This window comes from Melanotaenia boesemani, chromosome 21 (genome assembly GCF_017639745.1).
Source record: "Melanotaenia boesemani isolate fMelBoe1 chromosome 21, fMelBoe1.pri, whole genome shotgun sequence".
Taxonomy (NCBI): Eukaryota; Metazoa; Chordata; class Actinopteri; order Atheriniformes; family Melanotaeniidae; genus Melanotaenia; species Melanotaenia boesemani.
In genome coordinates, this window is record NC_055702.1 from 6,988,965 (window position 1) to 7,005,936 (window position 16,972).

General features: G+C 34.0%; 4 protein-coding genes across 4 annotated transcripts; all 4 read right to left on the reverse strand.

The window, feature by feature from the left end:
• Positions 1-615: 615 nt before the first annotated feature.
• Positions 616-1,516, reverse strand: LOC121632627 (interferon a3-like). Its single transcript, XM_041974274.1, has 5 exons — positions 1,445-1,516; positions 1,264-1,356; positions 1,021-1,170; positions 843-926; positions 616-714 (listed from the first exon to the last, which is right to left on the reverse strand). Exons 1-5 carry the CDS (start codon positions 1,499-1,501, stop codon positions 616-618), a joined length of 483 nt encoding a protein of 160 aa, XP_041830208.1. The 5' UTR covers positions 1,502-1,516.
• Positions 1,517-4,697: 3,181 nt separating this feature from the next.
• On the reverse strand, positions 4,698-5,658 carry LOC121632654 (interferon a3-like). The gene is made up of 5 exons (XM_041974316.1): positions 5,587-5,658; positions 5,404-5,496; positions 5,161-5,310; positions 4,983-5,066; positions 4,698-4,854 (listed from the first exon to the last, which is right to left on the reverse strand). The coding sequence occupies exons 1-5, from the start codon at positions 5,641-5,643 to the stop codon at positions 4,756-4,758; spliced, it is 483 nt and encodes a 160-aa protein (XP_041830250.1). The 5' UTR covers positions 5,644-5,658; the 3' UTR covers positions 4,698-4,755.
• A 3,257-nt stretch (positions 5,659-8,915) lies between these two features.
• On the reverse strand, positions 8,916-9,817 carry LOC121632658 (interferon a3-like). The gene is made up of 5 exons (XM_041974331.1): positions 9,746-9,817; positions 9,563-9,655; positions 9,320-9,469; positions 9,142-9,225; positions 8,916-9,014 (listed from the first exon to the last, which is right to left on the reverse strand). Exons 1-5 carry the CDS (start codon positions 9,800-9,802, stop codon positions 8,916-8,918), a joined length of 483 nt encoding a protein of 160 aa, XP_041830265.1. The 5' UTR covers positions 9,803-9,817.
• A 3,245-nt stretch (positions 9,818-13,062) lies between these two features.
• LOC121632657 (interferon a3-like) lies at positions 13,063-13,965 on the reverse strand. The gene is made up of 5 exons (XM_041974329.1): positions 13,894-13,965; positions 13,711-13,803; positions 13,468-13,617; positions 13,290-13,373; positions 13,063-13,161 (listed from the first exon to the last, which is right to left on the reverse strand). Exons 1-5 carry the CDS (start codon positions 13,948-13,950, stop codon positions 13,063-13,065), a joined length of 483 nt encoding a protein of 160 aa, XP_041830263.1. The 5' UTR covers positions 13,951-13,965.
• Between the last annotated feature and the right edge of the window lie 3,007 nt (positions 13,966-16,972).

Consider the following 16,972-nt stretch of genomic DNA (forward strand, 5'->3'; position numbering starts at 1 on the left):
CGGATGTGCAGACATTAAATAAATGTAAGAATTTCAGATTCAAGAATAAATTCACTTCTTCAGCATTGACAAGGTTGCACAAGAACAAACAATAAGTAAATATCAGAATAAATAGACACACAGATAAGCTAACTTATCTTTCATGTGAAGACAGCAGTCGGTTATCAGACAGATAAAAGTCAGGTTTGGTGGTGAGTAACATCTATTACAGATTGTTGATGCAGATTCAAGAATAAGTTGACATATTCTTGAGAACAACACAAGAACAACATAATAAAAAAGTAAATAAACTAAATAAATATAGACAAGCAAGTGAGCTAACACATTCTTCATGTGAAGACAGCAGTCTGTTATCACAAAGATAAAAGAGAAAAATAAAAGTAAATCATTCAATGAATGAATAAATAAATAAATAAATAAATAGACAATAAATGAATCTATAGATTTAAGAATAAACTCACATCTTCTGCATTTACAATATAACAAATAGATTTACAATAAAACAACAAAATAAATACATAAATAAATATCAGAATGAATATAGACAAGCAAATGAGCTAAGGCATCCTTCATGTGAAGACAGCAGTCTGTTATCAGACAGATAAAAGACAGGTTTTAGTTGGAGGTGAGTAAAGATGAAACCAGCATGTCTGCTCTCATCAGATGGTCTTTGGTTTCCCTCCTGATCAGCTCCCACGCTTCAGCACTGTGGCCCTGCAACCACAACAATGTTATCATCATTATTAAAGGCATGTAGTGATTTAACATTATATCTATAAGATCACAATTAATTAAGAAAAAGAACAAAAACGAACAAACAAAAAAACAAACAAAACATTTACCATCTTCTTGAGGATGTGGTTTGACAGTCTCTTGAAGTACATGTGCAGCTTTGTGTTCTTCTTCTTGTGTCCATGACTTCCAATCTGAAATCATTAAGAAAACAAAAGATGTTTTATAAAAATAAAGATCATAGTTTTCATTCAGTGTGTTATTTGGGGTCACTGAAAGCCAGCTTACACAGGACTGAAGTTCATCAGCTTGTTTGTTTACAACATTGAGAAAGTTCTCCACTGTGCTTTCCTCCCATGATGAAGAGCTGGAATCCTCCTCAAACAGGACACACACCTCCTTCAGAACCTGAACTGCAAAGGCAAGTTTATCCTCAGCCTGAAAAGAAACAGATTATTACATGAATGCTTTAATCCTACTTCTTTTTGCAGTGACTTCTTATATTTAGCATTTCAGGTGAGGATGACTTACTGATGCTTTGGACGCCTGGTTGTACAGATGATCAGGGAAGGCAACAGTGTTCTCCTCTGCAGCATCCTCGGTGCCATTAGTGGAATTATTCACCTGAAACACATTTACATTAGCTATATATTGAAGTTATAAAACGCTAGAGGAAAATTTACTCACGTGTTTCTGCATTCAGAACACTTACCATTATGTCTATCAGAACCAACGAGCTTGCGCTGTGCTGTCTGAACTTGTGATCCATCCATCTGCAGCTCAGCGAGGAGCCTCCACTGCAAAGACCCAGAAACAGGCAAGCAAAGAAAATCTTCATTTTCTCGTTTTTAAGATACTAATTGTCTTTGTATGAAGTAGTAAACTCGGAAATCTCCCGGTGTTCTGTTGTAGCGGACCTGCAGCGGCCCATTTTAAAGGCAATGCGCACCTTATTTCATATTTCATTTTCCTTATAACTATACCTGGGAAAACTGGACTTCAAGTGTGGCTTTCAGGTGTAAGGTCACATTCCACGCATATAAGTTGTATATAGGAAAATTCCCACACTTGAGACTAAATACGCTGCATTGTTATCTCTTTCCCCTCACAAGGCATAATTATTATTTTTTAATACACAAATAAATTATTCTTATTATTCTTTAGTCGGACTGATGTGATTATTTACTTATAAATGAAGGTGTGTTTGAGAATTATGTGTTAATGCAACAAGTAAGAAATTAATCTGAAACAAAGGTATTATAAAAATTGGTATCACCGCTGCTGAACAGGAGCAGAAGGAGAAAATGAAAGTGGCTCGGATTGCCTCGCACTCTGACGCTCATTCATAAGAATCGTGATATTTCATGTTGTTTTAAACTGGAACGTGGTTTATCGTGAGAAACAGGCTGATGGTTGATCTTCACCTCCGAAACATCTGAGCTTATTTATGTCTTCAAAAATGTGCGTCTATGCGCCAGTTTTTTTTTTTTTTCAGATAAACTGATTTTTTCATTCATTTTAATTACATATAACAGAAAACTTGGCAAATGAACTTATTTTGAAGAGAATTTTTAATTTAGAAAAAGAATCACGTTTTTCATGGCAACAGGTGAAGAAATGGGGGTTGAGTGGACAGCAAGACTTTTTGTGCAAAATTTAATATTTACTCAGAATTAAATCCTCAAATTATGAAGTGGCTTTGCTCAGAATCTAATTCTTTGTAAAACATTGTATGGGTTGTGTGAAAGTCTGCTTGCCCTTTCTGATGATAAAATGACGTTACACCCTCGCACGCTGCCCATTCATCCATCAATTAATCCATCCATAAATCCAGATTTTCTTGTCATATTTGTAAGAGTATTCATGTGGCATGAATACTAGATAAAATGAAGATGTTTGCAGACCACCCCTAAAATCTTACTGGTCTCAAGTTCCGTGAATATTTAGGCCTACTGTAAACTGACCTTTACACTTCAGATGTCCAAGTCCAGGTGAATGCTGCATGTACTTGTAGATATTGCTGCACATCAGTACTGTCATGTTCTTGATCATAATGCAGCATTAAAACATCATCTCACCTAATGCTCACATGAGTGATAACATTTGCCTGTCCACACTGTTTATTTATTTTTAATAAGATGTAGAAGTCATAAAACCACCCGATGTGCCCACTGTGCAAAGAACAACCAATAAAACTTTTGATTTGGCACAGAATAAGTTGTTTATATACATACATACATACATACATATACATACATATATATATATATATATATATATATAGTCTAATTTATGTAATGTAGGGTTATTCTATTTTAACTGTAGAAAAGATTTAATTTCCATTCTTAAAAAAGTGCTGCCTAACCATATTAGGATCTTCAGCTTGTCCTCATAGGAGAACCCTTATTGGTTCCTGTTAGAACCCTTTGTAATGGTTTTAAATGAAACCTTTTCAGAGGATTCTGACTAGAACTTACCATAAAGAGTTACACCCAGAACCATAAGGCTCTACCCAGAACCCAGGTTCTACACCAAACCCTGCAATGATGTGGTGGTTCTACCAATAACCGTTACTGGGGGTTATAGTCAGAACCCTTATATATCCCAAGGGTTTCATCCAGATCCCACACAGAGATTTCCACTGAGTACCCTTTCAATTTCAAATGGTTTTCTCTACAACCCACATAGACATCTATTTTGAGGATTTCATCAATAACATTCTTGTCTTTTAATGGTTATAGAAAAAATTGATACAACATATTTAAGGCACAACCATTGCAATACATAGTTTATGAAAAGACATGGAATATCCGACTTTGTTAGAATCAGTAAAATGAACTGATGAGAGCGTCCCACACACATGCATTAAAAATACTTATTAAAACGTGAATATTTGAGGATAATGATCTCCTAACACCCATCATGGCGAACCCTTATTTCTAAGAGCGTACAGCTGGTGTGCAGGCATGAAATAAATTTGAGAATGTAAAATTCAAGAATAAATTCACATTTATTCACAATACAACATAAAAACAACCCAATAAATATATAAATAAATATCAGACTAAATAGACACAAATAAGCTAACTCATTCTTCATGTGAAGACAGCAGTCTGTTATTAAACAGATAAAACGAGTGCTGCTATCTCTTTGCTGCTGCAATTCTGTGAATTTCCCCATGTGGGACTAATAAAGGCTTATCTTATCTTATCCTACTGAAAATGAAAACATAAACATATTTCCAGTTGTTGCAAGAGGTGTCATTTTTATTGGCTGTTACAAAACAGGAAAAACATTCAGTTGTGCCTTATGCACATTTACAAAGCAGCCATGTGCATTGACATAAATAAATAGATAAGAAGAGAAAAATAAAAATAAATCATTCAATAAATAAATAAATAAATAGACATGAAATTAGTTTATGAATTTAAGAATAAACTCACATCTTCAGCATTTACAATATAACAAACAGATTTATAATAAAACAACAAAATAAATACATAAATAAATATCAGGATAAATATAAACAAGCAAATGAGCTAAGACATCCTTCATGTGAAGACAGCAGTCTGTTATCAGACAGATAAAAGTCAGGTTTGGTGGTGAGTAACATCTATTACATATTCTTGATGCAGATTCAAGAATAAGTTGACATATTCTTGAGAACAACACAAGAAAAACATAATAAAAAAGTAAATAAACTAAATAAATATAGACAAGCAAGTGAGCTAACACATTCTTCATGTGAAAACAGCAGTCTGTTATCAGACAGATAAAAGAGAAAATTAAAAAGTAAATCATTCAATAAATGAATAAATAAATAAATAAATAGACAATAAATGAATTTATGAATTTAAGAATAAACTCACTTCTTCTGCATTTACAATATAACAAATAGATTTATAATAAAACAACAAAATAAATATATAAATAAATATCAGAATGAATATAGACAAGCAAATGAGCTAAGGCATCCTTCATGTGAAGACAGCAGTCTGTTATCAGACAGATAAAAGACAGGTTTTAGTTGGAGGTGAGTAAAGATGAAACCAGCATGTCTGCTCTCATCAGATGGTCTTTGGTTTCCCTCCTGATCAGCTCCCACGCTTCAGCACTGTGGCCCTGCAACCACAACAATGTTATCATCATTATTAAAGGCATGTAGTGATTTAACATTATATCTATAAGATCACAATTAATTAAGAAAAAGAACAAAAACAAACAAACAAAAAAACAAACAAAACATTTACCATCTTCTTGAGGATGTGGTTTGACAGTCTCTTGAAGTACATGTGCAGCTTTGTGTTCTTCTTCTTGTGTCCATGACTTCCAATCTGAAATCATTAAGAAAACAAAAGATGTTTTATAAAAATAAAGATCATAGTTTTCATTCAGTGTGTTATTTGGGGTCACTGAAAGCCAGCTTACACAGGACTGAAGTTCATCAGCTTGTTTGTTTACAACATTGAGAAAGTTCTCCACTGTGCTTTCCTCCCATGATGAAGAGCTGGAATCCTCCTCAAACAGGACACACACCTCCTTCAGAACCTGAACTGCAAAGGCAAGTTTATCCTCAGCCTGAAAAGAAACAGATTATTACATGAATGCTTTAATCCTACTTGTTTTTGCAGTGACTTCTTATATTTAGCATTTCAGGTGAGGATGACTTACTGATGCTTTGGACGCCTGGTTGTACAGATGATCAGGGAAGGCAACAGTGTTCTCCTCTGCAGCATCCTCGGTGCCATTAGTGGAATTATTCACCTGAAACACACATTTACATTAGCTATATATTGAAGTTATAAAACGCCAGAGGAAAATTTACTCACGTTCTTCTGCATTCAGAACACTTACCATCATGTCTATCAGAACCAACGAGCTTGCGCTGTGCTGTCTGAACTTGTGATCCATCCATCTGCAGCTCAGCGAGGAGCCTCCACTGCAAAGACCCAGAAACAGGCAAGCAAAGAAAATCTTCATTTTCTCGTTTTTAAGATACTAATTGTCTTTGTATGAAGTAGTAAACTCGGAAATCTCCCGGTGTTCTGTTGTAGCGGACCTGCAGCGGCCCATTTTAAAGGCAATGCGCACCTTATTTCATATTTCATTTTCCTTATAACTATACCTGGGAAAACTGGACTTCAAGTGTGGCTTTCAGGTGTAAGGTCACATTCCACGCATATAAGTTGTATATAGGAAAATTCCCACACTTGAGACTAAATACGCTGCATTGTTATCTCTTTCCCCTCACAAGGCATAATTATTATTTTTTAATACACAAATAAATTATTCTTATTATTCTTTAGTCGGACTGATGTGATTATTTACTTATAAATGAAGGTGTGTTTGAGAATTATGTGTTAATGCTACAAGTAAGAAATTAATCTGAAACAAAGGTATTATAAAAATTGGTATCACCGCTGCTGAACAGGAGCAGAAGGAGAAAATGAAAGTGGCTCGGATTGCCTCGCACTCTGACGCTCATTCATAAGAATCGTGATATTTCATGTTGTTTTAAACTGGAACGTGGTTTATCGTGAGAAACAGACTGATGGTTGATCTTCACCTTCGAAACATCTGAGCTTATTTATGTCTTCAAAAATGTGCGTCTATCCGCTAGTTTTTTTTTCCAGATAAACTAATTTTTCACTCATTTTAATTACATATAACAGAAAACTTGGCAGATGAACTTATTTTGAAGAGAATTTTTAATTTAGAAAAAGAATCACGTTTTTCATGGCAACAGGTAAAGAAATGGGGGTTGAGTGGACAGCAAGACTTTTTGTGCAAAATTTAATATTTACTCAGAATTAAATTAGATTTACTCGGAATCTAATGCTTTGTAAAACATTGTATGGGTTGTGATAAAGTTTACTTGTCCTTTCTGCTGATAAAATGACGTTACACCCTCGCACGCTGCTCATTCATCCATCAATCAATCCATCCATAAATCCAGATTTTCTTGTCATATTTGTAAGAGTATTCATGTGGCATGAATACTAGATAAAATGAAGATGTTTGCAGACCACCCCTAAAATCTTAATGGTCTCAAATTCCGTGAATATTTAGGCCTACCGTAAACTGACCTTAACACTTCAGATGTCCAAGTCCGGGTGAATGCAGCATGTACTTGTAGATATTGCTGCACATCAGTACTGTCATGTTCTTGATCATAATGCAGCATTAAAACATCATCTCACCTAATGCTCACATGAGTGATAACATTTGCCTGTCCACACTGTTTATTTATTTTTAATAAGATGTAGAAGTCATAAAACCACCAGATGTGCCAACTGTGCAAAGAACAACCAATAAGACTTTTGATTTGGCACAGAATAAGTTGTTTATATACATATATATATATATATATATATATATATATATATATATATATATATATATAGTCTAATTTATGTAATGTAGGTTTATTCTATTTTAACTGTAGAAAAGATTTAATTTACAGTCTTAAAAAAAGTGCTGCCTAACCATATTAGGATCTTCTGCTTGTCCTCATAGGAGAACCCTTATTGGTTCCTGTTAGAACCCTTTGTAATGGTTTTAAATGAAACCTTTTCAGAGGATTCTGACTAGAACTTACCATAAAGGGTTACACCCAGAACCATAAGTAGAAGGCTCTACCCAGAACCCAGGTTCTACACCAAACCCTGCAATGATGTGGTGGTTCTACCAATAACCATTACTGGGGGTTATAGTCAGAACCCTTATATATCCCAAGGGTTTCATCCAGATCCCACACAGAGATTTCCACTGAGTACCCTTTCAATTTCAAATGGTTTTCTCTACAACCCACATAGACATCTATTTTGAGGATTTCACCAATAACCTTCTTGTCTTTTAATGGTTATAGAAAAAAATTGATACAACATATTTAAGGCACAACCATTGCAATACATAGTTTATGAAAAGACATGGAATATCCGACTTTGTTAGAATCAGTAAAATGAACTGATGAGAGCGTCCCACACACATGCATTAAAAATACTTTTTAAAACGTGAATATTTGAGGATAATGATCTCCCAACACCCATCATGGCGAACCCTTATTTCTAAGAGCGTACAGCTGGTGTGCAGACATGAAATAAATTTGAGAATGTAAAATTCAAGAATAAATTCACATTTATTCACAATACAACATAAAAACAACCCAATAAATACATAAATAAATATCAGACTAAATAGACACAAATAAGCTAACTCATTCTTCATGTGAAGACAGCAGTCTTTTATCAAACAGATAAAACGAGTGCTGCTATCTCTTTGCTGCTACAATTCTGTGAATTTCCCCATGTGGGACTAATAAAGGCTTATCTTATCTTATCCTACTGAAAATGAAAACATAAACATATTTCCAGTTGTTGCAAGAGGTGTCATTTTTATTGGCTGTTACAAAACAGGAAAAACATTCAGTTGTGCCTTATGCACATTTAAAAAGCAGCCATGTGCATTAACATAAATAAAAAGTTAAGAAGAGAAAAATAAATATAAATCATTCAATGAATGAATGAATAAATAAATAAATAAATACATAAATAAATAAATAGACATGTAATAAGTTTATGAATTTAAGAATAAACTTACATCTTCAGCATTTACAATATAACAAAAAGATTTATAATAAAACAACAAAATAAATACATAAATAAATCTCAGGATAAATATAAACAAGCAAATGAGCTAAGACATCCTTCATGTGAAGACAGCAGTCTGTTATCAGACAGATGAAAGTCAGGTTTGGTGGTGAGTAACATCTATTACATATTCTTGATGCAGATTCAAGAATAAGTTGACATATTCTTGAGAACAACACAAGAACAACATAATAAAAACGTAAATAAACTAAATAAATATAGACAAGCAAGTGAGCTAACACGTTCTTCATGTGAAGACAGCAGTCTGTTATCAGACAGATAAAAGAGAAAATTAAAAAGTAAATCATTCAATAAATGAATAAATAAATAAAAAAATAAATAGACAATAAATGAATTTATGAATTTAAGAATAAACTCACTTCTTCTGCATTTACAATATAACAAATAGGTTTATAATAAAACAACAAAATAAATATATAAATAAATATCAGAATGAATATAGACAAGCAAATGAGCTAAGGCATCCTTCATGTGAAGACAGCAGTCTGTTATCAGACAGATAAAAGTCAGGTTTTAGTTGGAGGTGAGTAAAGATGAAACCAGCATGTCTGCTCTCATCAGATGGTCTTTGGTTTCCCTCCTGATCAGCTCCCACGCTTCAGCACTGTGGCCCTGCAACCACAACAATGTTATCATCATTATTAAAGGCATGTAGTGATTTAACATTATATCTATAAGATCACAATTAATTAAGAAAAAGAACAAAAACAAACAAACAAAAAACAAACAAAACATTTACCATCTTCTTGAGGATGTGGTTTGACAGTCTCTTGAAGTACATGTGCAGCTTTGTGTTCTTCTTCTTGTGTCCATGACTTCCAATCTGAAATCATTAAGAAAACAAAAGATGTTTTATAAAAATAAAGATCATAGTTTTCATTCAGTGTGTTATTTGGGGTCACTGAAAGCCAGCTTACACAGGACTGAAGTTCATCAGCTTGTTTGTTTACAACATTGAGAAAGTTCTCCACTGTGCTTTCCTCCCATGATGAAGAGCTGGAATCCTCCTCAAACAGGACACACACCTCCTTCAGAACCTGAACTGCAAAGGCAAGTTTATCCTCAGCCTGAAAAGAAACAGATTATTACATGAATGCTTTAATCCTACTTGTTTTTGCAGTGACTTCTTATATTTAGCATTTCAGGTGAGGATGACTTACTGATGCTTTGGACGCCTGGTTGTACAGATGATCAGGGAAGGCAACAGTGTTCTCCTCTGCAGCATCCTCGGTGCCATTAGTGGAATTATTCACCTGAAACACACATTAACATTAGATATATATTGAAGCTATAAAACGCCAGAGGAAAATTTACTCACGTGTTTCTGCATTCAGAACACTTACCATCATGTCTATCAGAAGCAACGAGCTTGCGCTGTGCTGTCTGAACTTGTGATCCATCCATCTGCAGCTCAGCGAGGAGCCTCCACTGCAAAGACCCAGAAACAGGCAAGCAAAGAAAATCTTCATTTTCTCGTTTTTAAGATACTAATTGTCTTTGTATGAAGTAGTAAACTCGGAAATCTCCCGGTGTTCTGTTGTAGCGGACCTGCAGCGGCCCATTTTAAAGGCAATGCGCACCTTATTTCATATTTCATTTTCCTTATAACTATACCTGGGAAAACTGGACTTCAAGTGTGGCTTTCAGGTGTAAGGTCACATTCCACGCATATAAGTTGTATATAGGAAAATTCCCACACTTGAGACTAAATACGCTGCATTGTTATCTCTTTCCCCTCACAAGGCATAATTATTATTTTTTAATACACAAATAAATTATTCTTATTATTCTTTAGTCGGACTGATGTGATTATTTACTTATAAATGAAGGTGTGTTTGAGAATTATGTGTTAATGCTACAAGTAAGAAATTAATCTGAAACAAAGGTATTATAAAAATTGGTATCACCGCTGCTGAACAGGAGCAGAAGAAGAAAATGAAAGTGGCTCGGATTGCCTCGCACTCTGACGCTCATTCATAAGAATCGTGATATTTCATGTTGTTTTAAACTGGAACGTGGTTTATCGTGAGAAACAGGACTGATGGTTGATCTTCACCTCCGAAACATCTGAGCTTATTTATGTCTTCAAAAATGTGCGTCTATGCGCTAGTTTTTTTTTCCAGATAAACTAATTTTTCACTCATTTTAATTACATATAACAGAAAACTTGGCAGATGAACTTATTTTGAAGAGAATTTTTAATTTAGAAAAAGAATCACGTTTTTCATGGCAACAGGTAAAGAAATGGGGGTTGGGTGGACAGCAAGACTTTTTGTGCAAAATTTAATATTTACTCAGAATTAAATTAGATTTACTCGGAATCTAATGCTTTGTAAAACATTGTATGGGTTGTGATAAAGTTTACTTGTCCTTTCTGCTGATAAAATGACGTTACACCCTCGCACGCTGCTCATTCATCCATCAATCAATCCATCCATAAATCCAGATTTTCTTGTCATATTTGTAAGAGTATTCATGTGGCATGAATACTAGATAAAATGAAGATGTTTGCAGACCACCCCTAAAATCTTAATGGTCTCAAATTCCGTGAATATTTAGGCCTACCGTAAACTGACCTTAACACTTCAGATGTCCAAGTCCGGGTGAATGCAGCATGTACTTGTAGATATTGCTGCACATCAGTACTGTCATGTTCTTGATCATAATGCAGCATTAAAACATCATCTCACCTAATGCTCACATGAGTGATAACATTTGCCTGTCCACACTGTTTATTTATTTTTAATAAGATGTAGAAGTCATAAAACCACCAGATGTGCCAACTGTGCAAAGAACAACCAATAAGACTTTTGATTTGGCACAGAATAAGTTGTTTATATACATATATATATATATATATATATATATATATATATATAGTCTAATTTATGTAATGTAGGTTTATTCTATTTTAACTGTAGAAAAGATTTAATTTACAGTCTTAAAAAAAGTGCTGCCTAACCATATTAGGATCTTCTGCTTGTCCTCATAGGAGAACCCTTATTGGTTCCTGTTAGAACCCTTTGTAATGGTTTTAAATGAAACCTTTTCAGAGGATTCTGACTAGAACTTACCATAAAGGGTTACACCCAGAACCATAAGTAGAAGGCTCTACCCAGAACCCAGGTTCTACACCAAACCCTGCAATGATGTGGTGGTTCTACCAATAACCATTACTGGGGGTTATAGTCAGAACCCTTATATATCCCAAGGGTTTCATCCAGATCCCACACAGAGATTTCCACTGAGTACCCTTTCAATTTCAAATGGTTTTCTCTACAACCCACATAGACATCTATTTTGAGGATTTCACCAATAACCTTCTTGTCTTTTAATGGTTATAGAAAAAAATTGATACAACATATTTAAGGCACAACCATTGCAATACATAGTTTATGAAAAGACATGGAATATCCGACTTTGTTAGAATCAGTAAAATGAACTGATGAGAGCGTCCCACACACATGCATTAAAAATACTTTTTAAAACGTGAATATTTGAGGATAATGATCTCCCAACACCCATCATGGCGAACCCTTATTTCTAAGAGCGTACAGCTGGTGTGCAGACATGAAATAAATTTGAGAATGTAAAATTCAAGAATAAATTCACATTTATTCACAATACAACATAAAAACAACCCAATAAATACATAAATAAATATCAGACTAAATAGACACAAATAAGCTAACTCATTCTTCATGTGAAGACAGCAGTCTGTTATTAAACAGATAAAACGAGTGCTGCTATCTCTTTGCTGCTACAATTCTGTGAATTTCCCCATGTGGGACTAATAAAGGCTTATCTTATCTTATCCTACTGAAAATGAAAACATAAACATATTTCCAGTTGTTGCAAGAGGTGTCATTTTTATTGGCTGTTACAAAACAGGAAAAACATTCAGTTGTGCCTTATGCACATTTAAAAAGCAGCCATGTGCATTAACATAAATAAAAAGTTAAGAAGAGAAAAATAAATATAAATCATTCAATGAATGAATGAATAAATAAATAAATAAATACATAAATAAATAAATAGACATGTAATAAGTTTATGAATTTAAGAATAAACTTACATCTTCAGCATTTACAATATAACAAAAAGATTTATAATAAAACAACAAAATAAATACATAAATAAATCTCAGGATAAATATAAACAAGCAAATGAGCTAAGACATCCTTCATGTGAAGACAGCAGTCTGTTATCAGACAGATGAAAGTCAGGTTTGGTGGTGAGTAACATCTATTACATATTCTTGATGCAGATTCAAGAATAAGTTGACATATTCTTGAGAACAACACAAGAACAACATAATAAAAACGTAAATAAACTAAATAAATATAGACAAGCAAGTGAGCTAACACGTTCTTCATGTGAAGACAGCAGTCTGTTATCAGACAGATAAAAGAGAAAATTAAAAAGTAAATCATTCAATAAATGAATAAATAAATAAATAAATAAATAGACAATAAATGAATTTATGAATTTAAGAATAAACTCACTTCTTCTGCATTTACAATATAACAAATAGGTTTATAATAAAACAACAAAATAAATATATAAATAAATATCAGAATGAATATAGACAAGCAAATGAGCTAAGGCATCCTTCATGTGAAGACAGCAGTCTGTTATCAGACAGATAAAAGTACAGGTTTTAGTTGGAGGTGAGTAAAGATGAAACCAGCATGTCTGCTCTCATCAGATGGTCTTTGGTTTCCCTCCTGATCAGCTCCCACGCTTCAGCACTGTGGCCCTGCAACCACAACAATGTTATCATCATTATTAAAGGCATGTAGTGATTTAACATTATATCTATAAGATCACAATTAATTAAGAAAAAGAACAAAAACAAACAAACAAAAAAACAAACAAAACATTTACCATCTTCTTGAGGATGTGGTTTGACAGTCTCTTGAAGTACATGTGCAGCTTTGTGTTCTTCTTCTTGTGTCCATGACTTCCAATCTGAAATCATTAAGAAAACAAAAGATGTTTTATAAAAATAAAGATCATAGTTTTCATTCAGTGTGTTATTTGGGGTCACTGAAAGCCAGCTTACACAGGACTGAAGTTCATCAGCTTGTTTGTTTACAACATTGAGAAAGTTCTCCACTGTGCTTTCCTCCCATGATGAAGAGCTGGAATCCTCCTCAAACAGGACACACACCTCCTTCAGAACCTGAACTGCAAAGGCAAGTTTATCCTCAGCCTGAAAAGAAACAGATTATTACATGAATGCTTTAATCCTACTTGTTTTTGCAGTGACTTCTTATATTTAGCATTTCAGGTGAGGATGACTTACTGATGCTTTGGACGCCTGGTTGTACAGATGATCAGGGAAGGCAACAGTGTTCTCCTCTGCAGCATCCTCGGTGCCATTAGTGGAATTATTCACCTGAAACACACATTAACATTAGATATATATTGAAGCTATAAAACGCCAGAGGAAAATTTACTCACGTGTTTCTGCATTCAGAACACTTACCATCATGTCTATCAGAAGCAACGAGCTTGCGCTGTGCTGTCTGAACTTGTGATCCATCCATCTGCAGCTCAGCGAGGAGCCTCCACTGCAAAGACCCAGAAACAGGCAAGCAAAGAAAATCTTCATTTTCTCGTTTTTAAGATACTAATTGTCTTTGTATGAAGTAGTAAACTCGGAAATCTCCCGGTGTTCTGTTGTAGCGGACCTGCAGCGGCCCATTTTAAAGGCAATGCGCACCTTATTTCATATTTCATTTTCCTTATAACTATACCTGGGAAAACTGGACTTCAAGTGTGGCTTTCAGGTGTAAGGTCACATTCCACGCATATAAGTTGTATATAGGAAAATTCCCACACTTGAGACTAAATACGCTGCATTGTTATCTCTTTCCCCTCACAAGGCATAATTATTATTTTTTAATACACAAATAAATTATTCTTATTATTCTTTAGTCGGACTGATGTGATTATTTACTTATAAATGAAGGTGTGTTTGAGAATTATGTGTTAATGCTACAAGTAAGAAATTAATCTGAAACAAAGGTATTATAAAAATTGGTATCACCGCTGCTGAACAGGAGCAGAAGGAGAAAATGAAAGTGGCTCGGATTGCCTCGCACTCTGACGCTCATTCATAAGAATCGTGATATTTCATGTTGTTTTAAACTGGAACGTGGTTTATCGTGAGAAACAGGCTGATGGTTGATCTTCACCTCCGAAACATCTGAGCTTATTTATGTCTTCAAAAATGTGCGTCTATCCGCTAGTTTTTTTTTCCAGATAAACTAATTTTTCACTCATTTTAATTACATATAACAGAAAACTTGGCAGATGAACTTATTTTGAAGAGAATTTTTAATTTAGAAAAAGAATCACGTTTTTCATGGCAACAGGTAAAGAAATGGGGGTTGGGTGGACAGCAAGACTTTTTGTGCAAAATTTAATATTTACTCAGAATTAAATTAGATTTACTCGGAATCTAATGCTTTGTAAAACATTGTATGGGTTGTGATAAAGTTTACTTGTCCTTTCTGCTGATAAAATGACGTTACACCCTCGCACGCTGCTCATTCATCCATCAATCAATCCATCCATAAATCCAGATTTTCTTGTCATATTTGTAAGAGTATTCATGTGGCATGAATACTAGATAAAATGAAGATGTTTGCAGACCACCCCTAAAATCTTAATGGTCTCAAATTCCGTGAATATTTAGGCCTACCGTAAACTGACCTTAACACTTCAGATGTCCAAGTCCGGGTGAATGCAGCATGTACTTGTAGATATTGCTGCACATCAGTACTGTCATGTTCTTGATCATAATGCAGCATTAAAACATCATCTCACCTAATGCTCACATGAGTGATAACATTTGCCTGTCCACACTGTTTATTTATTTTTAATAAGATGTAGAAGTCATAAAACCACCAGATGTGCCAACTGTGCAAAGAACAACCAATAAGACTTTTGATTTGGCACAGAATAAGTTGTTTATATACATATATATATATATATATATATATAGTCTAATTTATGTAATGTAGGTTTATTCTATTTTAACTGTAGAAAAGATTTAATTTACAGTCTTAAAAAAAGTGCTGCCTAACCATATTAGGATCTTCTGCTTGTCCTCATAGGAGAACCCTTATTGGTTCCTGTTAGAACCCTTTGTAATGGTTTTAAATGAAACCTTTTCAGAGGATTCTGACTAGAACTTACCATAAAGGGTTACACCCAGAACCATAAGTAGAAGGCTCTACCCAGAACCCAGGTTCTACACCAAACCCTGCAATGATGTGGTGGTTCTACCAATAACCATTACTGGGGGTTATAGTCAGAACCCTTATATATCCCAAGGGTTTCATCCAGATCCCACACAGAGATTTCCACTGAGTACCCTTTCAATTTCAAATGGTTTTCTCTACAACCCACATAGACATCTATTTTGAGGATTTCACCAATAACCTTCTTGTCTTTTAATGGTTATAGAAAAAAATTGATACAACATATTTAAGGCACAACCATTGCAATACATAGTTTATGAAAAGACATGGAATATCCGACTTTGTTAGAATCAGTAAAATGAACTGATGAGAGCGTCCCACACACATGCATTAAAAATACTTTTTAAAACGTGAATATTTGAGGATAATGATCTCCCAACACCCATCATGGCGAACCCTTATTTCTAAGAGCGTACAGCTGGTGTGCAGACATGAAATAAATTTGAGAATGTAAAATTCAAGAATAAATTCACATTTATTCACAATACAACATAAAAACAACCCAATAAATACATAAATAAATATCAGACTAAATAGACACAAATAAGCTAACTCATTCTTCATGTGAAGACAGCAGTCTTTTATCAAACAGATAAAACGAGTGCTGCTATCTCTTTGCTGCTACAATTCTGTGAATTTCCCCATGTGGGACTAATAAAGGCTTATCTTATCTTATCCTACTGAAAATGAAAACATAAACATATTTCCAGTTGTTGCAAGAGGTGTCATTTTTATTGGCTGTTACAAAACAGGAAAAACATTCAGTTGTGCCTTATGCACATTTAAAAAGCAGCCATGTGCATTAACATAAATAAAAAGTTAAGAAGAGAAAAATAAATATAAATCATTCAATGAATGAATGAATAAATAAATAAATAAATACATAAATAAATAAATAGACATGTAATAAGTTTATGAATTTAAGAATAAACTTACATCTTCAGCATTTACAATATAACAAAAAGATTTATAATAAAACAACAAAATAAATACATAAATAAATCTCAGGATAAATATAAACAAGCAAATGAGCTAAGACATCCTTCATGTGAAGACAGCAGTCTGTTATCAGACAGATGAAAGTCAGGTTTGGTGGTGAGTAACATCTATTACATATTCTTGATGCAGATTCAAGAATAAGTTGACATATTCTTGAGAACAACACAAGAACAACATAATAAAAACGTAAATAAACTAAATAAATATAGACAAGCAAGTGAGCTAACACGTTCTTCATGTGAAGACAGCAGTCTGTTATCAGACAGATAAAAGAGAAAATTAAAAAGTAAATCATTC